The sequence below is a fragment of the Canis lupus genome, chromosome 16 (genome assembly GCF_048164855.1).
Source record: "Canis lupus baileyi chromosome 16, mCanLup2.hap1, whole genome shotgun sequence".
Taxonomy (NCBI): domain Eukaryota; kingdom Metazoa; phylum Chordata; class Mammalia; order Carnivora; family Canidae; genus Canis; species Canis lupus.
Window position 1 is genome coordinate 30,387,398 of NC_132853.1, and position 26,510 is coordinate 30,413,907.

General features: G+C 42.8%; 1 protein-coding gene and 1 long non-coding RNA gene across 7 annotated transcripts; one reads left to right on the forward strand and one right to left on the reverse strand.

Annotated features, from left to right (window-relative positions):
• LOC140606476 (uncharacterized) lies at positions 1–8,713 on the forward strand. 5 transcript variants are annotated; one of them, XR_012008801.1, is made up of 6 exons: positions 1–300; positions 1,647–1,746; positions 2,202–2,247; positions 2,356–3,064; positions 5,086–5,293; positions 8,228–8,713. It is a non-coding gene; the product is annotated as an uncharacterized lncRNA (long non-coding RNA). The 5 variants fall into 5 exon arrangements; XR_012008802.1 differs by lacking the exon at positions 8,228–8,713 and adding an exon at positions 1,334–1,458 and having other exon boundaries at positions 5,086–6,396; XR_012008803.1 differs by lacking the exon at positions 8,228–8,713 and adding an exon at positions 1,345–1,458 and having other exon boundaries at positions 5,086–6,396.
• On the reverse strand, positions 1,746–26,510 carry LOC140606473 (phosphatidylcholine transfer protein). Of its 2 annotated transcripts, none has more exons than XM_072779928.1 (6): positions 26,251–26,510; positions 10,562–10,679; positions 7,604–7,683; positions 5,049–5,220; positions 4,106–4,173; positions 1,746–2,990 (listed from the first exon to the last, which is right to left on the reverse strand). In XM_072779928.1, the coding sequence occupies exons 1-6, from the start codon at positions 26,389–26,391 to the stop codon at positions 2,925–2,927; spliced, it is 645 nt and encodes a 214-aa protein (XP_072636029.1). In that variant the 5' UTR covers positions 26,392–26,510; the 3' UTR covers positions 1,746–2,924. The 2 variants fall into 2 exon arrangements, with proteins under 2 accessions (XP_072636029.1, XP_072636030.1); XM_072779929.1 differs by lacking the exon at positions 26,251–26,510 and adding an exon at positions 25,990–26,110.

Here is a 26,510-nt window from a genome sequence, read left to right on the forward strand (position 1 = left end):
AGACAAATCCAAGTTCCATGGAGAAGAACTCCTGTTCCCTCAGTCCAGATCTTATACACTCTCTGCAAGCCTTCCAGATGAAAGGAGGTTTGGGGACTGGTAAGCCACATAAATAGACTGAATTGTTTTCAGAAGCACATTTCTGTTCTTTTAAACATTCAATTTATAAGATATGCACAACTGCTTCTAATTCCTCAAAGAATTGAGCTGCAACCCCAAAAGATATGGAGACCACTCCTCCCATCCAACTACCTTATCCTCAGCTTGCATCTTCATAGCAGGGAAAGGACCTTCACTAAGGTGAGAGTCAAAAGATTCCTGTGTTCCAGATTCAGAGCTGTGTGTCTTTGGAATGTTTTAGTGAATCCTTATACAAAAGTCCAGAATGTTTGTCTCTCTTTTTTGGGTCCACAGTATCATTTAGCTTAGGGAGAAAGCCTAGGACAAATTTCCTGTCAGGCGCTGAATATCAGCTTCCACTTTGGCCAAGGTCTGACCATAGAACTTCTTAAGAAAGAAGATAAGTAAAAAAGAAATCCTTTTGAGTATCTTGTCAAGTTTCAGCCTCAGACAGGCAGTAAATATTCCCAGCAGTAATGAGCAACCCCATAGGGACAAGGGGCAAAGATACTACCCCACTCCCCAAGATCCACTCCCAAAAGAAAGACATTTGCAACTTCCCTGACGTTGGAAACAGTCGCTAGGATGCCAGGCAGAAACGGAGAACCACCTACGTTTCTGCACAGCGATATTGTGGGAGCCAACCCGGCCGTTGCCAAGCCATGTTCTCAGGACACAGAATGAGACAACCAAGAAGGCCAAAGATATCCCTGGGAGGGGAAGGGACTGACCACCCAGGAGCACCCAAGAGCACCTTCACCAGTCACAATTCAAAGACCCTATCCTTACAAACATTTTCTTTGCCTACTCATCTGAATCTAGAAAAGTGGGGTAACATGAAATCCTGCCCTTTTCTCTCAACAAGGCACCACACACACAGACGAAAATGGGAGCCCTACCTTTGGTAAGAAATGTTAGCTCCAGAGGCTTGTGCTAGTTCTCGCAGGATGCCATCCGCAGGCTCTGGGGTGAGTGGGGTGTCCCAGCGGGTCTCCTGCTGGCTACCAGGAATCTTACATGGAGGAAAAGTCGTTTCCCTCCACCCCTTATGGTGAGTGCTTGGCTCCAGGACTCTATACTTAAATTTTAACTTGATCCTCTATTACACGACACATTTAGATTTCATTTATCTAAAATTAATTGCCAGCTACATTATCGTTAAAATATAATATTTTAATGGTAAATTTATGAGGTATTCACTTATTTGCCTAAGTCTATCCATAGGACCACAATGACTGAGGAAGGGACCGATACATCGTTGAGAGAAAAGTCATAGGATGGTGTAGGATCTATTGGAAAGAAATGCTTTCTTCTTTGACTCAGCATGAGTCTGGAAAGGTACAGGTCTACCTTTTGCTGTCAGAAGTAATCCCGTCACCAGACACAGCCCAGCATCAAAGATAACCTGAAAAAGAATATACTCAAATTCTAATGTCAGTTTGAGCACCTGTATCAACCCTAACGTGAGGCCACTCTATACCTGGTCTTGCATATAAATGCACCTAAAATCCTTTTTTACACTCCAGGTCATTACTCAGGTTGGATGTGCCTTGCAAATGTTGACACCTAACTGATTCAACCTCACAAAAGGAACATGGTAGGAAGAAAGCTGCAAACAAGACAAATGTAAGTCACTCGGTATTTATTGGTATCAATCTATTTTCCCAGAGAGCAAACATACAGTCTGACATCTCCCATTTTAATAAATCCTCTGCTTCTGTTTTCACATCCTGAATTTCTATGACCTCTAATCAAGGTTCAGTACCATAACACTGTGGTTAAAATGTTTCCCTGAGATCATGAAGGCTGTGCCTTTAGCCACAGATCATCCTGGCTTACCAAAATTCAGGAGAAAACAAGAAATTGGAAGTCTTTTGGTGGTCGAAGAGGCAGGCAACTTAGGTTGTATTCCTGAGGAAAAGGTGGAGAGTCGATCAGTCCACTAATTAATATTTCCTTGGCTGTGAACTCTATCTGTTCAATATCTCTAAACATTCTAGAAGGTAATTCATTTTATTGCATAGAAGGACACTTTATCACAGTGCTGTGTGCAGAGCATCTTGCCTTTTGCTAACTTCCAGAGCCATCGTGATGCCTCAGTTTCCAATAAAATGCAGAATAAGCAAGGTATGTGCAGCCTCTCCCCTGGGGCATGTGGGAAACAGAAATCTAGACATGGATGATGAGAAAAAAGTGGTTATCACATTAAGTGCTTAGGACTGTACTGTTTTTCAGAATGGTTTGAAATCAAAACAGGTCATGATCTTCCACAAGTAGGAACGGGAGAGAGACTTACTGCATTATCACCTCACCCTGCAGCCAAATCAATACACCAAAGCATAAGGTAAATGGACTTCAGTCCATATCATCCAGTCTTGTTGCCCTGAGACTCCACTCTGAAGGGGATGGGGCTCCCAGCAGCCCCTCCTGAGCTGCAAGAAGTCACATTCTGGGAAGGAGCCAGCGCGCGGGATCCCCGGAATGCATTGTTGTCGTTCCTCCACCCACCCATCCCGCTGAAATGGCACAATGGAAGGACTGTGTTCTCTACTGAGGACTTCCCTTTTTAAAAATAAACAAGCAAGAGTTTCCCTATTTTGACCTATATTCAACAGTGGAAGAAGGCAGCCAGTCCTGGGGTGGGGAGACTGGGAAAGGAAGCCCGGTGTCAGGCAAACACACTCAGGGATGATGTGCAGGAGAGCATGCAGCTCTCTGAAGATGGCAGAGTGAAAGGAAAGCTGAGCATCGGTGGCCTGTGGCATTCCCAGAGAAACCATTCCATTGACACACAATTGACTTCCTTAGGTTTTCTTGAGGTAGTTTTGACAGGCTTTCCCCATATCTTTCAGGAAGTTAGGAACACCACTCTGCAAAGCAAAGGAGAACTGTCACTTCTGTGTCCTCATTAACATTACTCTTGATTCCTTGGGATAGGACAGAGGTAAGCAAAATGGTTTTTGTGATACCCATGATATCCAGGCCCCTGTCCAATTTCTACAGAAATGGCCACAGACAATGTCAAAAGGTCGAAGGCACAGGTGAGACTAGATAGCAGCGGATCTGTTGTATATCTTGGCTTTGCTAGTAAAAACCAAAGATTCTTCTGAGACACTATTTTTTGAAAAGAAAAAACACAGGAAATGGGATTGGGTTGGGTTGTGGGATTCTAACCCAGGAATCAGAGAAAGGACTTCTTTACACAATTAGGACACAGTGAGGATGTGGAGCAAAGGACAGACTATGTTATTCCTTAGCCTTGCACTGTGCAAGGCTTTCCCCAGACACCGCATTATTTACCACTACTCCTCAGGGTCAGTAATACTCATTTTGAGAAGGGAAGAAATCAACAGCTTCCCTAAAATATACAGACAGAAGCAGGGCCAGGATTCAAAGTCATATGTATTTGACTCCAAACCTGTGTACTCTGCACTCTCCCAGGGAATGTGCCGAGACCTCCCACCAGTATACAGGACTCCTACAAAGCAGTGAATGGTTCTCATAGAGCCATTCAGAGCCATAGAGAGGTTCTTTGGCAGGACAGTCTCTAACAATCAGGCCACCACTGTGGTTCTCTCTCCTTACAGAGAAACAACAGTGACAAAACTGGAGACTTCAGGCTTGGACATGTCTGGTGGTCTCTCGAGCCAGGCTGGCCCGTCCTACTCTATAAGCAGATGCAGGGCTCAAAGGCACCATTTTTCCTACAAGGATCAGGCTATTGTCTGGAGGATCCAGAGACTGATCCTGTCAGGGTCTTACTACCAAGCAGTGTCTGACATTCCAGCTAAGGATTCTTCTTTTGTCCCAGCCCCCACATCCTGGGTGTTGGCAACCTCAGTCCTAACTGTAGTCACTCAACCAAGCTGCTTCATAAAAGAGCCTCATTAGGCCTGAGACATGGCATCTCCTCAGCCTGACAGCCCTGTGGGCTAAGTCAACATTTGTCAAACACACTCCCCCCATCTGCCTCCTGGGATCTCACCTTGGCGACCCAGTTAATGAGCCAGGACGGAATTTGGCCACCCGGGTTATCGAAGTAATACATGAAAACTAGAGGGGAAAGAAAGGACAATTCAAGAGAAGGAAAAATGTTAGAAAGACACTACAAACTCTGCAAACGTCCTCGCCTCCTTCTTTCTTCAGGTCCAGAAAGCAAGGAGGGAGGAAATACAGGATTCTGGAGTACTTCCATCCTCTGCCTTGCCTCCCAGAATATATATATATGAACACTTATGAAAACATAGTCACAGGCATATTTTGCTGCTACTAACTAAATGCCTGGCAAGTGTTAGATACTTGGATATAGTCTCTCACTTAATTATTTTTCATTAATTATCTTAACAGTCCAAAGGAATTGGTAAAATTAAACGCCCACTTATAAATGACAACATGGAGACTCAGAGCAGTTAGGTGGCATGTCCAAGGTGACAGATCTGAAAAGCATCAGAATTATGGTTCAGATTTTGCCTCACATGCAAGTCAAGGCCACACTGATTCCAGTACAGCAAGTGGCTGTGTGCCACTGCTCTGTTAAGCTTTTCTCTGTGCGGGCTGGAACTCAAGGCAGGCAGGAGCTTCATCCTCAGAGTCAGTCCTGCCAGCCCTCTTGCCCACCCCTATGCCCAAGGCCCTATGTATGTATCTCAAGTACTAGCCTGTACTGGATTACAAAACCTTCTGGTTTGATTTCCTCTGGACAATGCAAGAGCCAAGAATGGGTTGAGTCAGATTTCAATACCCATCATGCATTCAAGTAAGGTTTGGGGGTTGAGTCTCTCCCCAGGTTTTGCTCTCTTGTTTGTTTTATACCCATGCCCATTATCTGACCTCAGGTAATAAGCATCATGTATTTTACAAGCCACACAATCAGCATGGCCTTCATAGAGTAGCCCTGCCCAGTATGTCATCATGGACCCTGCCTTTACCTTTGCTTCCCTTCTTGCCATCACTCTCGATTGCCAGGCTCTGCTTGTACTGATTCACCCGGACCACACCAGACCTCTCAGCAATCTGAGGCACAGAGGTGCTCTGAGCCAGGATCACGTGGATCTTCCTCCCGTCCAAGTCCAGGTCTCGTCGCTGCCGGATGTAGATGTACTATACTGCCAGTCAAGGCATGATATCAATGCCAGCATTTCAGATGGGTGGAATGAAATCCCGCAAGCCAGAAGTAATGTGAGATAATTCTACTCCTCCCCCATGGCATTTGCCCCCTTATACTGTTCCTTCACTTCCCTGTCCTGTCTCCCTGGGTGCATACCAAGATTGTGCCCCGTACTACTTGATATGCTCATCTGACAGCACGCATTACCTACATATGAATGATTCCTTGACGTTTTCAATTATACAACGAAAGGACTCTTCCCTTCTCTGAGAAGGCACTATGAGATAGAGGATGGATCGCTCATCAGCGGTGTGATTCTGCATTAGTTACTCAACCTTTCTGAAGCTAGGTTTCCCTCTGTGGGAAAAGGGAATCAAGTTGCCCAGCAGGCAGGTTTGCTCAGAGCACTGGAGAAAGACTGGGGCAGAATAAGTACTCCATAAGCACTGGGGTCATTCCACTCTGTCCTGTCCTCCCCAAAGTGCTAGTTAGTGACGCCTATGCACGTAGGATCTTCAAGCAATGTTACTTATACCTAGTGGTCAGAGGAAGAGTAATGAATACCTGAATATTTAGTACCCAGATGTCCTCACTCTGGGTTAACACTAGTCAACCACCAAGAATAACAAAGCCATTTCATCTCTGTAAACACTCACAGAACACTCACTATGTCTAAGGTACTATTCTAGGGAAGATAATGTAATCCTAATAAACAGTGAAAGCTACCAATTTTTAAGCCCTTCCCATGAGCCTTACATATAGCATCACTTTTGATCCTGAAAAGGTCCCTGTGAGTTTGGAGTCATTATCCCCAGCCTACAGATGACAATTTTGAGACTCAGAAGTAAAGGAACTTGCCAAAGATCCCATAGCTCAACTGGAACCTGACTGCAAACCCAGATCTGCCTCCAAAACCTAATTAGACTTTCACAGCTGCTCAGGCATCAACAGAATTTTAGGTTTCACACTGAAGTAATTCAAAGCTTAAACAAACAAAAAAGTCTCTAAGTATAAGGTAATATACTCATTGTAACAGCAACAACCATAGCCCCATGCCACCTCAGAGTTTCTACAGCACCCACAAGGGTCCCAGCCATCATTCAGGCACTCTGCAGGATGGGCTACTGTCCCCATGCTCTATGGACTGACAAGTAAAGTTCTTAAATGTTTTGGTGTGGAGAAATTGTGTTGCTTTGGCTCTGGCTTTCCTCCCCCAAGCCTTTTACTTTTTCCTCATAGCAGAAATTGTCCCACTGTCTCCTAAAACTTGCTCATCTCATGTGATAGATATCACCTGACATTCCATTGAGGAAAAATCAACCTGATACGTTGATTAAAACTTGGCAGAGGTCTTCAAAGGGTTGGAAGGTCCAGTGTGCCATAGAGCCTATGATCAGAGAACCACTAGTTCACTGAGGCCCAGAGAAGTGAAGGGACTTTTCCAAAGATACACAATAAATGAGAGTATGAGCTCACATTCAATCTCGGATCTCTGGCTCCAAATGAATGGTCTTTTCCACTACACTATTCTCTGTTCTCAAAAATTTAACCCCTAGTGGAGAGACATACATATAGAATCAGTCATTATGTGCTTGCGTGGTATTGGAAAACCAATTAAATAGAAGTTCAAGTACCTCAAGTGTCTACTCCTAGGACGTACCCCACAATGTCACCATGAGGTCAGAGAGATGGGATCATGTCCTGGTCTAGGTCAACTTCTCTGGAATAGAAGGACCTGGGTCCTGAACCTGCCCCTATCAGCCACTCTTGTGTGAACCAGAACAAAGTTCTGGACTCCTCTTTGCCTCAGTTTCCTTGACTGTGAAATAAGGATGATGGTACTTACGTTGCACAGCTGCTGGAAGGGTCAGGAAAAGCCATATAAAATCTAAGCGATTATGTAATCCACAATATGTTGAAGCACATACCATATGTGTACAAACTACCTAGCAGTATGTGAGCAAGAAATAAACCCTTATGGAATTTATAATCTATTTCAGGCCATAGAAAGCACATAGACTTAGACACAAAAACACACACAAACAACATACATAAAACTCAGTGACATGTCCTTCTCTTTCTAGAAAATAATTATTTAGGAACATACAGATTTATATAATATTAAAGATAGAAAGACCCTGGTGAGCATTCAATTCAGTGGGTTCCAAATAGTTTTTGTTTGTTTGTTTTTTTACATTGACAAGACCATTTTTTGACAGGATCTTCTATGGAAATTTAGTGCATAACACACTCAGGTGCTGTGATTGAAGAGGAGAGTGAAGGAGTGGAAGTCTCACCTGTTAGTCATCCTGCCCCCACCCTGCCTGTCCTTCAAATTTCTAACCCCTTCCTAGGAAAGCAAAGTAGAAAGGATACGTCTCGGTTGGACATGGGAAAAGGGTACTTCACTTGCCAGTAGACCACGGTTTCTCCATTGCATTCCTTTTCATAGAGTTCTATGGAGAACAAAAGAAGTTAATGTATCTGGAAGCTTCCTGGCCACCAACTGACAAGAAGTCTCAGTCTGATGACCTCTAAGGACATGATAAACCACTAGCTCATAAGGCACAGTCCAAAAACAAACAAACAAAAATCAGACAGATTTATTAACGTTGAAAGCTTGTTCCCAAGGACACACTCTAGTAGACATAAAAACATGGTGAAATATAAACTAACTCAACAAAACATGTGTATTGTGTAGCACAAGCAAGATTCTCAAGTAGAACACAATGAAACAAAATCAGGTTCCAAAAATAAATGTTCAGGTTTTTAAATCAGGGCAACCACCAGATGTCACTAGAGTACCAAATGTTTTGAGACCTCTCTGGATTTCTTGACCTATTACAGCTTGCCTGGGACTCAACCACCCAGTCTAGTGTGTTCAGCTGGGAAATGAATGTTCCAGTGAGGGCAGTGTCCTGCCTAAACAGCTAGGAAGTGGCATAACTGTGGCTATCCTTAATGGTCTTGCTTACCTCGTTTCCCTACATCCTACCACAGCTACAATGACCAGAATTCCTTAATATTCCATCATTTTATTGTGTGCAAAGAGCAACTGAGTCTGGCTGGATAAAGCAAAGGAATTCAATGACATGCACACCCTCCTGAGCTGTGCAGTACCCTCCGTACTAACCATTTAGAGAAGGAGCTACGCCAAGGCTGCTGATGTAACCACGAGAGCCCCTTGAGGAGATGCTTAATGTATTATTTAATGTATGTAATGTAAGGGAAAATGTATTATTTAATTCAGCTTTAGAAACAAAATCTATTAAAAGCAGACTATGGATTAAAGAGCTTGCCAACACATGGTGCCATGAGAGGCTAAAGATAGCCCTTGAGAGTAAGGGAAGAAGTGGACATGTTACCTTTCCATGCTCAACATCACCTCCCCCTTCCTGGACCAACAATCTCAATTCTCCTTCAGGGTATCATCCTTCTCCTGCTCCTTGACTATGTGGTTTAAGCACGACTGACTCAGCACTGATTTCAGAGTGGGCAAAAATGAGCAAGACGTGGCCTCAGTAATTTGTTCAGGGATGGTGCATCTGGACAAGGTCTCTAACACATTCAGGCCAAAAATGGTGGAGAGTAAAGACTCTCAGGTATATCAGATATATCACAGAATATCTAGAAGGACCAGGGCACCTGTGTAGCTCATTTGGGCGTCTGACTCTTGATTTCATCTTGATCTTGGAGTCGTGGGACTAAGCCCCTTGTTAGGATCCACACTCAGTGCAGAACCTGCTTGAGATTCTCTCCCCTTCCTTTTCCCTCCCTCCCTAATCCTCTCTCAATCATGCACTCTCTCGCTCTCTCCCTAAAATTAAATTAAAATCCTAAAAAAAAAAAAAAAAAAAAGAGTATCTAAAAGCACCAGAGTTAGACTTAGAACCTCAGAATTGTTCCAAAGAAGCCAAACTACTGGAAGCTGCCACAGAGAAGCTGCTACTGGACTAGACACTATAGTGTGAATGGCTGATGCCACGTACCAAACATCAGAGGTTCTGCAACTGTCTCTCCCATAGTCAGATACCTTAGCCCTATCATCACCAGAAAACTGATTGTGCATGCTGCCTGCTTGCTCATGGTGTTCTCTCTCAAACTGAAGCTGTACGTTGTCTTACTGGCGACGTCTATATTGCATCACTGAACTATGGCTGCTAAAGAGACTGAGGCAGAGAACCTTCTCCCTTGCATGGGTGAGCATCACAATTCACCCTAGATAGAAAGGGCATTTAGAAACACTGAGAGACCAAACCATGACAAACATCCATAAGGTGCCATGACAGCAAACTGTGGGACTCCTGCTGCCATGACTAGGAAAGTAGAATGCTCATTCCTGTTCCTGTGGGGTTATTTACATGGCTAGACTAGAAGCCTGGATCTTCTGGTGGCCGCCCCCCCATGACATAAGATTCTGCCTCAGAATTAGGTCAACTCAGAAGAAAACTGAGTCAAGATGGAGAAAATAAGCATTAGATGCAGCTGTCCTGGAAGTCAGAAACCCCTGGATGTTTCAATGCCATGAACCAATGAACTCTTTTTCCTTTTCTTCACACTGGCGTTTGTTAACTTCTTACTGTATGCAGCCAAGAGTCCTGACTCTAGCAAAAGTCTTTCAGAGTTTACATGCGCCTTGGCTAGCTCTGCAGTTCTAGTGCACTGTGACTGAGTGGCAGAGGCCACTCCCAGTTCTAAGTGACAGGAGGATCACCTATTTCATGCCTTTCATAGCTGTCCACTGTTTTTAGGGTAAAATCTAAGCACTGTAGCCTGGTGGCTAGGCTGGGCTGTAGGGATCTGGACATACCCCCCTCCCTAGCTCTAGAGTCTGCTACACTGACAAGCCAATAAAACGAAATCGCTCAGTTTTTGAACATGCCATGCTATTTCATGCCTTCCTTGCTCTATTCATGCTGTTTTCTGGGCTCAGATGGCCTCAAACAACTCACCCCCTCACCCTCCCACCTTCTCACCCATATGCATTCTTATGTTTTTTTGTGTCTTCCATTCTTAATGTTTGTAAAACTTGATTCAACTTCCAAAACGCAACTTGGACACCATGTGCTCCAGGAAACCCTCTGTGATAGATATATGGGATAATGACAAACTTACCTTGAGAATAAAGTGGCCCCTGGAGCAAATTGGAGAGTGGAATCTAAAAGCATGCAGAGAACCACAAGGGCATGTTTCAGCCCAGCACTTATGACTTCCACACAAAATTAAAAATAAAACATAATATAGTAGAGATTAAACCTGATGCTTTCTATTGGCTAGAATGACAGTAGATTCTACTTTCCTCATGATTTTTAAAAAATAATAGATGTTACTCACCTTTAACATATTGGTCCCACTGTTTTCTGTAGTCTAAGTCCATATAGACATCTGCAAGTACATCCGGCAGACAATTGTCCAGAACACCAAAGACCTTATACTCATAAAGTCCAGTTTGCTATAAAAACAGAACAGGCAGAAACAATGTATTGATTGTCAAAATTGAGGGACAGCTGGATCACACAGCATATGAAAAACAGCTATTCATGTAAAACCATTATAGACTACCTCCTCTGTGGTTTTGGTGATACAATGATGAAAAAGCAGATGAGGCGCTGCGCTCATGGGTCTTATATTCACTTACAGACATTGGTGGTAGTGGCTATAAATGCTATCTACGTAATCTGACTTAGATATATAAGGCAAATTTTGTAATTAGTGATGCCTGGTTCGAAGGCGAAAGGTTCCTATATAATCAGGAAGGCCTGTATGAGGGATAACCTTTATCATAACATCTTATTCTTAATATTAGAAGGAGCCAGCCATGGAAATTAAGGAAAACTCATTCCTGGTAGGAGTAAGGTTCTCAGATTGATGAACTTGCATGCTTGAAGAACAGAAAGTCATGGGGTCCAGAGACTTGTTCATGGGGGGAGAGTAGTAGTTGCTGAGGTCAGAGAAATAGTGGGAGCTAGACTCGAAAGGGCTTTGTAACCCAGGGTAAAGGATAAGGATTTTGTTATAACTACTAAGGAAACCCAATGAGTGACTTTAAAAGAGAGAATAATAAATAAAAAGATGATTCTTGCTCCTTTTAGAAAACAGATCATAAAGGAACAAGGAGATGGACCTGAAGACCAATGCAGTGGTCCAGCTAAGAGATGATGAGGATTTGAACAAGGAAGTGACAGTAGTGATGGAGAGAAGTTCAGTGATTTAGGGATATATTTAGCAGTAATGTCAGCAGGAAATGCTGACTGATTGCCTATGGGTAAAGAGAAAGCAAAGAATTACATCTTAGAACCTCTGCTTGAAGAACTAGGTAATTGGGAGCTCCAAGAGAGTGAAACATTGGAAGAGGTGATGTGGGTGCTGTGGGGATATCAAGAGTTCTACTTTTGATTTGAGATGCTTATTAAACATCTCAGTGGTAGTGTCATATAGGCAGCTAGAATTTGGGGGACAGGTTACTATTTTAGATATCCATGGGGCATAAGGAAAACCAACAGATTGTATCAATTCCAAGACAGAATTTTACAGCAACTTCTTTTTTAAGGACTTTGTGTATAAAGGAAGGAACTGCAGCTTCAAATCACATTAGTCCCCTTTACTCAGAAAAAAGACCATTTCTAGATTCAAAAGTATAAGAGAGTTCCAGTTTTTTCATGTGAGGCCATATCCTCCTCTGTGAGGGTTCTGGGCTGGAGTTGGCCATGCTACACATTTCACTTTCTGTATAATGGTAACTAGCAATTCCTGATTTTCTCCTTGCATAAACTCTCTCTTATTAAGATTTTTTAATTTTCTTCTCTCTTATTAAGATTAAACCAAAGGCTGTTAACTTAATTTCCATGCGAAAGCAAAACAAACAAAAATGATGCTTTTAGAAGGACACATTCATCATGTGCTAAAGCAATGTTACTGGCTAATCAAACATGAAATAAAGTTATCCTTTTAAACCCCATGCCAAGGACTTATGTGAAGTCAAGAAGTAAACATGGTGATACTTTCTAGAGACCTTGAGGCTGCAAGGGATTCCTTGCTCACAGAGCATAACCCAGAGAAAAACACATCTTAGTTTAAGAATCTCATATGTATGTTAAAGCACCTGGTAAGAAATGGAAGATGAAACTGAAACTGAATTCATAAAGTTCTTCCAGGGCTAAAAAGTATGTGACTTTATACCAAGGGTTTCCAACCAGCAAATGACAAACTAGTAGATCTGAACCCGTCTCGAGCTGTGCCGTGGATACCCCAAAGGAAGGGCAGACTGTCAGGAGAAACATCTACCTTGTATCCCCTCCCCTCACACATATGGGAAGATAGTGAGGGTTTATACATACCCATTCATTTACTAATCAACTGTGGAAGAGAGACTCTTAGTTCCTTGTTCAAACATATTGGGGCCCCATTTTCTGTAAACACTGACTGAGCAAGAGGGATAATTATGCATTGAGATAATGATTCAGCTTACATGATGTAACTTTGGTTATCTGGATAAATTAAGACAAACTGTTTCCTTAAACTGGTTCCCTTTCCCTTCTGAATTTAGTTACTGCCCTTAGTGACCTCAGGCCTATACATATCACAGAAAAGAAAAACAGAAAGCCCCCTTAGGAAGAGAAAAATAGAATGATGTGATTTACGTGAATACAGAAGAATGAACTATTGTTACAACTTCCTTCAAACACTCCCTTCATGGCAGAACTGAAAAATGCCAAGACTCCAGAGGAACAAAATGCTTGGTAACACATCCATCGTCTATCAATAAAATGTTCAAGTCATCAACAGCCTGCCCAAATTCTGGGATCAAGGCACTTTTATACCCATTAGTTTTTACTAAAAAGGATCTCCACAAACATACATTTTTGTCTTTTAAAAAAAAAAAAGTGAATTTTTATAATTGTAGAAATAATATTCATAAGAATTGGAACGTGCCAAAGAGAGAATAAGGAAAGTAAAAATGGCACATTAACTCCATAATCCATAAGAACTTATTTTAATATTTGACATATTTAAATACATAAATACTTCTACATGTGACTAAATAAGAATAATATGGTTTAAACAACTTGTATTCTTATTTTTAACAAGCTATATAGAGATCACACCTAATTTCATTCTCCTCATAAGTCACACATTTCCATTATTTTTAAAATATAAATATTGCTGGAAAAATCTATTATTTCATATGGACCAAGTTCTATAATTCTCATTTTTCATTAGGAAAGCTTCCTTAGGGCCAGCCCCAGTGGCGCAGCAGTTTGGTGCCGCCAGCAGCCCGGGGTGTGATCCTGGAGACCTGGGATCGAGTTGCACGTCAGGCTTCTGCATGGAGCCTGCTTCTCCCTCTGCCTGTGTCTCTGCCTCTCTCTCTCTCTCTCTCTCTCTCTGTCTCTGAAAAAAAAAAAAAATAAATCTTTATAAAAAAAAAAAAAAAAGGAAAGCTTCCTTAAAAGAGATAAATTTTAGGGTAGAGGGTATTACCATTTTAAGGTTCTATATGCTTCTTTATATGAGCCTTTAAGAAGTTGGTACCAATTTATACACTTGCCAGTAACACAGGAGCATCACATCAAGATTGGGTACCATGTTTCTACAAACTATTTGATAGGAAAAAGAACGAAATTTAGCTTGATTTGGGAGAAGTTTTTATTACTGATGTATGAGATCACCTTAAAATCAGAAATATAAACTCTCTGTATATATGTTTCTAAAATTACTAGTACTTCAATAGATGATTCTAAATAGGTGGTGATTGGCTCAAGAGGGGATTGGCTTCCCTAAAGCTCCTCCAGAAAACTATTTCTAACAATGTCTCCATTTCTTTATATGCTGTAAAACATGGTGTGTACTTTTCTAAAGCTCCACTTGAAAATAAAGTAAAAAATTATCAGTAGTAGAGAATGAGTAAATATCTTGTATAGAATACAATGACCAGGAGAAACAAAGATTTGGTATAGCATACAGTACCTTCTTTCTTGCTAAGAGAACCTCTGTAGCAATGTACACAGTGAACTTTGCTGGTCTCCTAGGCAGTTTGAATATGGATGTTTGGAGCTGCAGCAGCTATTTTATGATAAACATGAGGAGAAAGAGTAAAAAGACCCAAGCCTTTTACCGGCATCATTCATTAATCTGCTATACCTCTGCCAGCAACTACTGACCTCTGCCCTACTTGTTAAGTGAGAAAAATAAACTTGTCTTTGAGTCACTGTTAGTACAGTTTCCTATTACTTGTCCCTAAAAGCAATCTTAATTGATACTTAATCATTCCCAAGTTAGTACAGTTTCCTATTACTTGTCCCTAAAAGCAATCTTAATTGATACTTAATCATTCCCAACAGTGATTTTACTTGAGTCCTATGAGCTGGGAAAACAGTGAAAATTCAAAAACTCCCTTCTCCTTTGTGCTCTAGAAAAGAGATTCTTGCAAAGAACCACCATTCCCCATGTGACTTAGAGTTAAGACTCACAAATGCTGCCCTTGTTTATCTGTGACAAAGACACAGACCCTCCGAATTTCCCTTTCAGTGCCTCATAAATGATCAGCTGCATGACTTGTCCCACAGATCAACTGCAACAAAATGCTTGTAAACCAAACTGATTGAGCTTCTCTCCTACTTTCAGGCCCCTAAACGTTGGCCCACCATTGGCCTGAGCCACCATCCAGCCCCTCCTGAAAACACACTGGCCTCAGGGTAAAATATTCTCTGACCTACTATCCAGTCATGCCACCTTTCATCTCAATTGCCCATACTGTCTCTCGCCTTGTTTACTTGTCTCTAAAAAAGAAAAACTCTTTTTTGCCTAATTCCTGAGACACTCACAGATCTTATGGTCCAAGTGTTCCCCTTATCACAATAATCTCCCCCCTCACTCTGCAATATTCCTTTTGAATAAAAGTCTCTCCTTACTAAGTCCAGACTTGTTTTTATTTGGCACTCTTACTCAAAAGTAGAATAGCAGACTGCCAGAAGAGTGCCGGTAAGACTTAGGAGCAAGTAAATGCATTAAACCAGTAGAGAAGTGCAGAAGCATTGCTAAAATGCACTGTCAGGGAAGAGAGGTAAGAGATAATAGCCACGTTAAATGGAAGTATATTTAATTTTGCATATTTACAACTCCATGTATTCTGTTACAGAAAGTGCTACCTCCTTCCCCAAGTCAGAAAAAATTATAATTACCAAAAATCATCATAAATTGTATTACAAAAACTTATAAACTTGCTAGGACCCACTGTATCCTTGGCCTCCAGAAGAAATCAGATGTAGACCTATTCTGGACTTTTCAGCTTAAAACAGGCTTCCCTTGGTGATCTGGTGGTGGTCACTGCAACAGATGTATATTCGGTACTCGAAATTTTCCAATCACTTTGACCTGCTATAAATTACTTTACTAATACTAGTAATTGTTCAGCTTCCAGTTTTATGTTCATTATCTCACGTAATCTTGTTAACACAGCCCTGTGATAGAGATGGGGATGTTAGTGTTACCTCCATTTTTATGGGAAGAAATGATGCTCACACAGGCTAAATTACTTGCCTGAGTCCCGTAGGCAATGAATCGGATTTGTTTATTCCTACAAATGCTGAGTGTGTGCTGAATTTTCTTAGCCTCTCACAGAAGAGCTCATTCCTATTTCTCAGGGGGGAGAGGAAGCCTCCTGAATCTATGACTAGAGAATCTGACCAACTCCAGCAACTCTGTGGCAAGTGACAGACTCCAATGGTATGAAGTGTAAGCATCTTTCACCCAAGAGCATCAATTGTAATGACAGGAATCAAAGCTACAGCTGCCACTGGGAAGGGTGGTACCAAGATGGTATGAGAAAAGGCAGTTCAAAATCTAATCTAATATTTAGATCACTCACAGAAAACCTGGCAGGTTTAATGCCTAATGATTACAGATAGCTAGATAAAATAATGATGATAGTTAATACTTGCTGAGTGCTTACTGAATACCAGACACTGGGGTGATATTGGCTTACTCCTACACATAATCCACGCAATGGTAATATGATGTATAGAGCACTGGTGAACCCATCTTTCAGACAAGGAAACAGCCTTAAAGTAGTTCTGAGGAATCTCTGGAAAAGGCAAGTCTGCAAAGACAGGAAGCAGATTTGTGGATGTCTGGGACTGGGAATGTGAACAGGGGATGTCTCTAAATGGCCAAGAAGTTTCTTTTGGGTGTATCACCGATGTTTCAAAACTAGACTGCATGAAGTTGCACAGCTCCATAAATTTACTAAAATTCATTTAACAATACACCTATGATGAGCAAATTTTATGCTATGCGAATGCTACGTCAATAAAGCAGTTAAAATAAAAAAATAGGTTGTGAAACTCACCTAAAGTCACCCAGCTCATAATCACAGAACCTGGCCTTGAAGCCAGTAATCTGTGGCCTGCCTCCAAAATGTCGCTGACCTCTCCAAACATATCATTGGATAAATGATAACCTGTTGAAGTGCATATAGTTATGGTGGGGTAAGCATATAATTTATCATTCCAGCCAGAATACTTTTGAGAGTGAAAGGGATGTGATAAGAATTTTCACCAGGACAACAGGTAGAAACCAGGCCCCTCGTGGGTATACTGGATGGGATATATATACTCTACTATGGCTCACAACAAAAACCATTTTCTTTACTGAGTGCTTCAAAATGTATCCTCTCATTGGATCCTCATGCAAATTTGTCAGGACAGGAATTATCTCCAGTTTGTAGATGAGGAAACAGAAAACCCAGCTAGGGTCTCAGGCTCAAAAGTCCTAAAATCACAGAGCAGCTAGGCATCAAAAAGATACTTTAGACTGGGAGTCGCCAAATTTGTCATGCTGGTTATCTTTGAACAGTCCATAGGCTAAGGATTGTTTTTACTTTTCTAAGTGGTTCTATAAGCACCACATAGTATCTTCCATTTTGAAACTTGGCCCACAAAGAGTCAAATATTTACTAGTTGGCCCTTTAGAGAAACAGTCTGGTGATTCCCGCTTGAGACCACTGCCACCACCACTTCCAAAACATACCACTTAGGGCAATTCTGAATTGCTACAGAAACTTATTGCAATGACACATGAGAGAGGAAGCTTTGTGTCATGGGATTCATATTTATATCCCTTCTTCAGTCACGTAGTGTGTACCATATAGGCTCAGACCACCCTTCATTTTGTTTTTAAAGATTTTATTTATTTATTTATGAAAGACACAGAGAGAGAGAAGCAGAAACATAGGCAAAGGGAGAAGCAGGTTCCCTGCAGGAAGCCTGATACGGGACTTGATCCCAAAGCCCTGGGATCACGACCTGAGCCAAAGACAGACACTCAATCACTAAGCCATCCAGGGGCCCTTCAGACCACCCTTCAAAGTAAGTCTGCCAATCTGAAGCACACCATACCAGATAAATACCAAAAGCCTTAAATGTATCCTATTCAAACTCAGAAAAGAAAAAGAGACAATCGACCTCTAGAGTAACATATGTGGATTACACCAGGCATCTCATTAGAAACAATTCATAAGAAGAGAGAGTGGAGTAAAATATATAATATGTTGAAAAAAAAAGCCACCAACCAGGAATTCCATATCCAGTGGAACTGTCCTTCAAAAGGGAAGGAGAAATAATAGTTTTTCAGGCAAATAAAAACTGAAGAAATTCATCAGCAGAGACCTAAGCTCTGGAAGAAATGTTAAAAGATGTTCAAACAGAGAAAAAAATGATATAGGCCAGGAAGATCTACATAACATAAAAAGGGCTGTTTTATTGTCTTAAAGCTTCTCAAAGGTATGAACCCTGTCTTATTCATTAGGTATCACCAGGGCTTACATAGTGACAGGCACACGATAAGTCCTACAGACTGCGTGAATGAGTACATGAACAAATATTTTGCAGTTTTCTTTCCATTAACCCAAAGGTAGCTATAGAAAGGTGTCTTTCCTAAAGTAAATGGCAAGATGAGGTTGTTAGGTCTATCTCTAAGCTTTTCTGGGTCTTAAATGCACATTAAAAGGACCAAGCTAACATTCAAAGATTCATAGTTGCACAGATTCTCCTTTTCTTACAAGAATATATTCATTTGAAGGATGAAACAGCCTCACAAAATAATGTCAGTGGACAGTGAGTTTGGGAAGTAACACACTATTCCCATTGGAGGGTCCACTAGAATTCTCTTTCCACACAGAGGTGGTAGGCACTGATGCCAACAGCAGGTTGGAAGACCACGCAGGACCCATATTCCATTCAGCATTGTTCCAAGTGCAGCCCCTGGTTCACCCTGGTAATGTTATGGTATTGTATCCAAGAATCTCAAATGCCCAATCCTTGCTGACAAGTCATTTATCCTCTCAAAGGGCCCCCTAGCCCAATGAAAACTGGGGTTTTGCTTTATTAATAGTCACCTCCCATGATCCCCATGTAGGAATTCAGTAGAGACAGAGTGAGGGCATGAAGCATGGCTATACCTAGAGACAGAAGTGGAGACTCCTACTCACCCCTCTCACCTCATTCACCCCAACTTAATTCTTGGAACCAACATTCCATCCAGCCTCACAACACATGCATATCCTGAGAGAGAAGAGAGGAGGAGAAGACCTGAGGCTCTAATGTATCCATCCAGTTGTGTGCTCAGGAAGATGGAAAAGGAGCAACAGAGAGCATGAGCTAGACAGCATAAGAGCTGGCCTCTGTCTGTAGAAGGTAGAAGGGTGCCATACATGGGTGCTCAGGATTCAGATGTAGTAGCCCTGACCACTAGTAAAACATGGCTTGATAAGTGCCCCAGGTTCAATAATTGTTCTATCACTCATGTTGGTAACTACCCCTCCCTCAGCAGAGAGGCAGAAGGATGAGAGAAGGGGGCAGAACAGTCCTGTATCTGGATATGATGGCATTCATGATGAAATTGGATTATGATCTCACCTGTGGGGGTGGTACTGGAAACTTTTCATGCATTGAGGTACATCTATTCTTGTGGGAGTTAAATTTGTGGTTCCCTCCTAAAGGCCAAACTTTCTCTTAGCCCAGCCTGGCTAAAAAGAATTTTCCTAAGAATGCCAGGCTTTTGATAGTTCAGTAGGTGCACAGCACTGAAAAGAACAGTCCCTGGAAAAGAACTGTCTGCTCCTCACCAAACTCTTTGATTGGAAGACCCTATTAAAGGTCAAAAGGCACAAAACAGGCAGTTCCTTCACCCTGTGCCAGACATTCAGATTTAAATATGTTAAGAAGTCTATCCATTAACCAGATCATCTGAGACTACGATTTACTTGGTCTAAATTGAGGATGGGAAGCTCTGCAGGCTGGTTTCATAATGTCTATTGGCATGCCACAGGGTCTATTGGCATAGTAACACAGCCCAGAGCTCCAACAAGACCTGACTGTAGATCACTTGAAATGCTTTTGTAAGGGACCCGTGGCCCTTCTCTACCAGGGGCGTTTTAGTGCAGCTCAGAAGTTAATACTCACTCCCAAGTGGCCACTAAGTTAAAAATCCGTAGGAGTCTTCAAGTGGTCATTTCTTTTGTCTTACAATATTCTTTTTTTCTCACTCTTACCTTCAGTTTCTACTGCTTCTCTAGGGTACTCCTCTCCTCTCAACGTCAAAACCCCTGCCCTTCCTTCATCCCCTAGCACCATGCTGGATGCTCCCCAAACATTGGTGATATTCACAGTCCCTGGACTGGTAACCTCAGTATCACATGGTAACCGGTTAGAAATAAAATGCAAACTAAAGAAGAAAAAAAGAAATATAAGGCAAACTTTCTTGCCCCACACCAATCCACTGAATCAGAAACTGAAAGTGGGGTCTTGATTCTGAATTTTAATAGGCCCTGTGGGTGACTCTGATGCATACTTAAGTTTGAGTACCACACTGCCATATATCATTTCATTTGATGATTGTTGAGAGGTCAATATCATCCTGAAAGGTAATTATCATCCTTCGAAAAAATGAGTGGGAAATACCAGAAAGGGAGACAGAACATGGAAGACTCCTAACTCTGGGAAACAAACTAGGGGTGGTGGAAGGGGAGGTGGGCAGGGGGTGGGGATGACTGGGTGACGGGCACTGAGGTGGGCACTTGACGGGATGAGCATTGGGTGTTTTTCTATATGTTGGCAAATTGAACACCAATAAAAAATAAATGTATAAAAAAAAATACTGTCCTTCAAAAGAAGCTGAGATTTCATTTAAAAAAAAAAAGTAACTGTACCACCCTGCTAATGAGTGGGGCCTGGCCCCTGGCTACTCTCCAACCCTAGCTTTACCCCAATCCTGTATGCTGGCTCTTCCTGGAAATAAGGCAAGCTCAGCCTGGCTCAGGGACTTAGCAATCAGTCTTCTGTCTACTGCCATGATTTAAAACCCAGCATGTCCCTTTGAATCTCATGGGAAACTTTACCATTAAAAACAAAAAGGCCAACAACTAATCATTTTATTATGAAGCATTTCAAACATACACAAAAGTAGAGAAAACAGATCAACCCCTAAATGAAGGAGGATTTTTCAAAAGGACTACCCAAACACATCTCCAGATTGATTAAAATTGAGATTCTGGGTAGGGCCTGGTCATATCTTGTCCTGTCTTTACAGATCCCCAGGTGATTCTAACGTGCATGAGCTTTGAAAATCCTCTCTGGTACATTCCTCCTCCAGAAACTTGCATGATGCCACCTTGCACTTCAATTCTATCTCCGCTCAAATGTTATCTCTGCAGCTTCCCGTATCTAAAACATACCACATCACCCCTGGCCACCACTGCCATACCCTTTCTCTATCCCTTCATCCCACTTTACTTTCTTCAGAGCATTTTTCACCCAACATCTCATTATATACTATGGATTTATTCTCATCAGGGAATGTCATTCATTCTTCAAGAACTCATTCACTTTTGAAACAGTAGGTGCATCTTCCTGTTCACGGCTTATCCCGAGTGCCTGTGAGGGTGACAGCACATGGGAGGCATTTGATGAATATTCCCTGGATGAAAAAATGAATGACAGTGGACAGAATGGAGATTTTAATCCAGGACTATGTGCCTCCAAAATCCAAGTTCTCGCCATACCAGTGGCAGCTCTGGGCTAGTTTTCCTTACTCTCCAGAAAGAGAAAGTAGTTCTTGCCTTGAAGCAAGCTGTATATTTGGTGCTGAGCTTATCGAAGCTGGTTCATGTCTAGTTACTAGTTATGAGGTTTTGTGTGGCTCACTTCACAAGTCTGGGTCATAGTTCCATCTGAAAAATAGGAAAATAATCTTGTCCCTACCCATCTTCCATACTAGTTTTCAGGCATAAAAGAAACTGATATTGGACAGCATTTTGTAAGTTAAATCACCATGTAAAGGTAAGTTATTAACATTACTACCTTCAAAGGAAAAAGAGAGAATGGAAACAGAGCAGGCAAAGGGAATAGAAAGAAGAAGTGAACAGAAAAGATAATGGTATTGGCCAGGATGGTTTCAGAAAAACTTTCAAAGTCCAAAAATTCTGTGATTTAATAGGAAAAAGGAAATGAAAAAGTATCAAAATACTGTGGCAATCTGTCCAAGAACATGATTCAGGATTATTTATCTACTAAAAAAAAAGTTGAAAATATTTTTCAAATTTAAAATATAATTTGTTACAGTAGAGAACTCCAATGCCTCTATACTTACTTCAATCTTTTCAAAACATGTAATAATAGATCATCATCAGAGCTCGTGATGGACCAACATAAATCACTGTATACAATCCAGATCTTGGACTGGCTTTATCATGATAGGGATATTCACCTAGAAAATATGCTCCTTACCCAAGTCATGGTAAAGACTCTAATAGAGGATACCTTTCTGGATGCCTGGGTGGCTCAGTGGCTGAGCATCTGCCTTTGGCTCAGGTCATGATCCCAGGGTCCTGAGATTGAGTCCGCATTGGGATCCCCTCAGGGAGCCTCCTTCTCCTTCTGTCTATGTCTCTACCTCTCTGTGTCATGAATAAATAAATAAAATCTTTCCAAAAAAAAAAAAAAAAAAAGAGGGTCCCTTTCATAGGGGCACTACATGTAAACTTACTGCTGCAAAGTTCAAGCAATCCAAGAAGACTTACCAAATAACCTGTCCCAGTTTCCCTTGTGGGTCTTACAGATGCTAAGAAAAATCAGACAGAGGTGGGGACTCATCTCAATAGAGAGGAAATCTTTACATGGTATTAAGAAATAGGATGAATGAAGCAGATGTTGATAGGCTTAAGGCAAAAGCCTTAATGCAGCACCTTTGAAAGTTACGTGGAGGGATCCCTGGGTGGCGCAGCAGTTTAGTGCCTGCCTTTGGCCCAGGGAGTGATCCTGGAGACCTGGGATCAAGTCCCACGTCGGGCTCCCGGTGCATGGAGCCTGCTTCTCCCTCTGCCTGTGTCTCTGCCTCTCTCTCTCTCTGTGTGACTATCATAAAAAAAAAAAAAAAAAAAGAAAGTTACGTGGATCAATGGGACCTCCCAGTGGCCCTTCAACAGGAAAGGGTCCACTCTGATTACACCAGTTGTTGGAGTTTCAAAAGCCAGAAAGCAAAGACTGCAAAAAGACACCTCACCTAGACTCACCTGCAGCAATGGTCAGGTAGATTATCAAGATGAACAATTTCAGAGGGGCCATTGTCTTCTGGTCTGACCCTCAGTTGGGGACCTGGGGACCCAAGGCCATATGCACTCGTGGGTAAAGGGTTTGGGAGCGTGGAAGAAAAGATACATAACGGTCATATGCAGGGTGAATTGAACACCACTGGCCCACAAAACAGATCAAGGGCTTTGGGGCAGATAGGTGCAGGTCTACTCAGAGAGTGGGACAAGGTGAGTTCACTTTTGATAAGGTGTGGTATTCAGATGAAAAGATTTACTAACTAGAAATTCGAGGGACCTCCCTTCCAGGAGGAAGGTAAAACATGGGAGTCAACCTGGAAAGAAAATGGGGCTTCAACAAATAATGCTGGAAATAAAGCTGGAAAAAGCTAGAACCCAATAAGAGTTCTAAGAAAGGGTTCATACCCTGACCCAATAGGGCCTCTTGACATTTTAATACAGATGAACGTCAAAGGGGCTATGGGTGGTCCTGCTCCTAGCTGCTGAGGCTCAAGGGTACACCTACTGGAATCCCATGGCCCTTTAAACTTAGAGAGGTTATCTGGGAGCACCTGTAATTTACATCAGTGTACCATGACTGCCTTCCTCCCTACGACAGGTTGAAATAAGACAATAGTGTGGTTAGTACGGGTGGAAACTATTCTGAAGACCACTCATGTCCTCCCCAGCAGAGGGAAATGGGCCTGCTACATAACACTACACGATGGAAACAATACTCAGTACAAAGCCAGTCACTGTCTCAGCTCACAGGCACAGAGCACAAAAGCACAGGCCCACTGGAGAGGTACAGGGTAGAGTGGTCCGGCTTGGCTAGAGGACAGGACAGGGGGTACGCAGAGGAGTCGTGGGAGATAAAGCTAGAAATGGAAGTTGGGACCAAACCAGTTCAGCACACAGGGTAAACAACTTATGACAATACAACTTATAATTTTTCAACCTTACAAAGGCACAAAATCAACAGGTATTCAGTAGAAACTGTACTTTGAATTTTGATCTTTCCTGGGCTGGTGATACATGGCACAGTACGTTCCCCTGATGCTGGGCAGGGCAGGGAGCCACAGGGCAAATAACTGATACACTTATTACTATTCTGCACCCAAATGATCATTCTCTTTTTCATTTTCAGTACACCACCCAATAAATTACATGATGTTCAACATGTTAGTATTAAACGCACTTAGTGTTAGATGATTTTGCCCAACTGTCAGCTGATGAAACCATTCTGAGCGCAGTGAAGATCAGGGAGGCTAAGCTATGACGTTCAGTAGGTGAGGTGTATTAAAGGCATTTGTGACTTATGATATTTTCAACTTATAATGGGGTTATCAGGATATAAACCAACCATAAGTTGGGAAACATCTGTAGCCTGCCCAGCAGCATCTGCCTTCCTTCAGAGAGGGAATGCAGGAGCCTACTGCTGGCACAGGTCTGGAAGAGCACAGGGGAGCTCTGAACCCAATTCAAACCTTCAGCAATCAACTTAACCTTTCCCCATACTCACTTTCGTATAGGTAAAAAGATGATAATTACAGTATCTTATGTTAAGACTGACATGAGACTACTAGATATTTACCCGAAGGATAAAAAAGTGCGGACTGGAAGGGGCACATGCAGCCCCATATTCCTAGCAGCATAATCCACAATAGCCAAAATATGGAAAGAGTCCAAATGTCCATTGACTGATGAATGGACAAAAAAGATGTGGTGTGTGTGTGCACACCACAGACTATTACTCAGGCATCAAAAAGAATGAAATCTTGCCATTTGCAATAATGTGGATGGAACTAGAGGGTATTATGCTAAGCAAAATAAGTCAGAGAAAGACCTATATCATGATTTCACTCATGTAGAATTTAAGACACAAGACAGATGAACAAAGGGTAAGGAAGGAAAAATAAGATAAAAACAGAGGGAGGCAAACCATAAGAGATGCTATAATTGAGAGAACAAACTGAAGTTTGCTAAAGGGGAAGTGGGTGGGGAGATGGGGTTAATGACTGACTGGTATTAAGGAGGGCACTTGGGAAGTGCACTGGGTGCTGTATGAGTGATGAAGCACTACTCCTGAAACCAATACTACACTATGTGTTACCAACTTGAATTTATTTATTTAGTTCTTTGTTTGTTTATTCTTGAATTTAAATAAAATAAAAATATAAAAAACAAGACTGGCATAAGGGCATAAGGGTTGAGTAAATCACTGCCTGGGAAGCACTTGAACAGTGCCTGGCATATAAGGCATGCAATGTGTGTGCCCTGACACTAGTTATTCTTAGCATTAATCTGCAACCGACAGTGCCACTGAAAGGAGAGGGATAAGACCAAAGCCTCCCGTTCAGGTGTTTGATCAGACTGCAACATGTAGAAAGGAAGGGCTCAGAGAGGTGGAAGGCCAGGAGGCCAGTTAAAGAGGTCACTGCAATTCTAGGTGAGAGGTGGCACCCAAAGTAACAACCAACTGACAAAACTTGGCAAACGCCTGGATGTGGCTGGTAAGGAAAAATGGAACAGTCAGAAGAATAAAGGATTTTGTCTGAAATAATGTCCATTCTTGCACAGAGACAACATTTGAAACCTCACTCAGAAATTATTTCTGCCTCTTCTGGGCTGTGAGCTTCCTGTTCATCTTGTCACACCCAGGGGCCCTGCCACACACAGGTTGTGAGTGCCTCCCTACTCTACATGTAATACTCTGGTCCTCTGCCAGGAAACCGATTTCACTTACTGTGACCTTTCAACCTGTGTGCCATGCAGCTGCTATCACACAGTATAGATGATGACAGACCTCAGGGGCAACGCAATCCGTCCACTTGGGTAGCTACCTGGTTCCAGAAGCACCTGGAGACTTGCTAATAACTTAGAGGACGGGGGACGGGGGGGGGGCGGTTGGGGGGGGGTTGGAATGGAGTTGGTTATCTTTCTGCCTAAAGCTCTGGACTAAATTAGTAAGTGCACCTTACAAAGGGGGCAGCCTGGAAAAGAAGCCCGAGCCTGAGATGATAGTAGCTCCCTTCTCGGGCACACCACTCCACACTCACGCTATCATCCTGCACCCCCAGTCTCTGAAAAGTCCAGTCTCCTTTCCACCTGTATGCAAACCCTGAGGTCCTCCCCACGCCGCCAACACACACACACACACACACACACAAGTGGCAGCCACCGGGAGGGGGATGCACGTCCCTTGCAGGCAAGGGCATTGGGCCAAGTTTTAACCCTATCCCTAACTGCCAACAAACCACTGCCACCGGGGGCTCAGAGCTGAAGCTGAATCCCAGGAGCTCCCAACGGCAGGGGGTAAGGTCGGTAGGAGGCTCTGCCCCGCGCTCGCTCCTCCCAGCTCCGCGTGACCCGCTCAGGCCCCGACTTCCGCGGTCGCAGCCCCGCACCTCCCGGGGCCCGGTCCTGGCGGGCCAGCCGCTACCTGGTCCAGCAGCCCGTAGATGCTGATGCCCAGGGCCTCCAGCAGCAGCTCCCAGCTGGCCCCGGGCAGCGCCGGCCGCCGGAGCTCCGCGCAGGCCTCCCGGAACTGGTCCTCGGAGAAGCCGCCGCCCGCAGGCTCCATCCTCGCACAGCCCGGCCGCGCCAGCCCCGCGGGCGCTGGGGGCGGGCCTAGAGGCTGCCCGGCGTGATTGGCAGGGAACCAGGGCGGCGGGGCACCGAGCTAACTGCTGCGGCCCGGGA

Excerpts from the sequence above, each read along its gene's own strand:
- LOC140606473 (XM_072779928.1), bottom strand. The coding sequence starts at position 26,391 with ATGGAGCCTGCGGGCGGCGGCTTCTCCGAGGACCAGTTCCGGGAGGCC. Across the intron at positions 10,680-26,250 it reads TCTACGGGCTGCTGGACCAG|CAAACTGGACTTTATGAGTA; the intron begins GTAGCGGCTGGC and ends CTGTTTTTATAG. Across the intron at positions 2,991-4,105 it reads TCATTAACTGGGTCGCCAAG|AGTGGTGTTCCTAACTTCCT; the intron begins GTGAGATCCCAG and ends TTTGCTTTGCAG.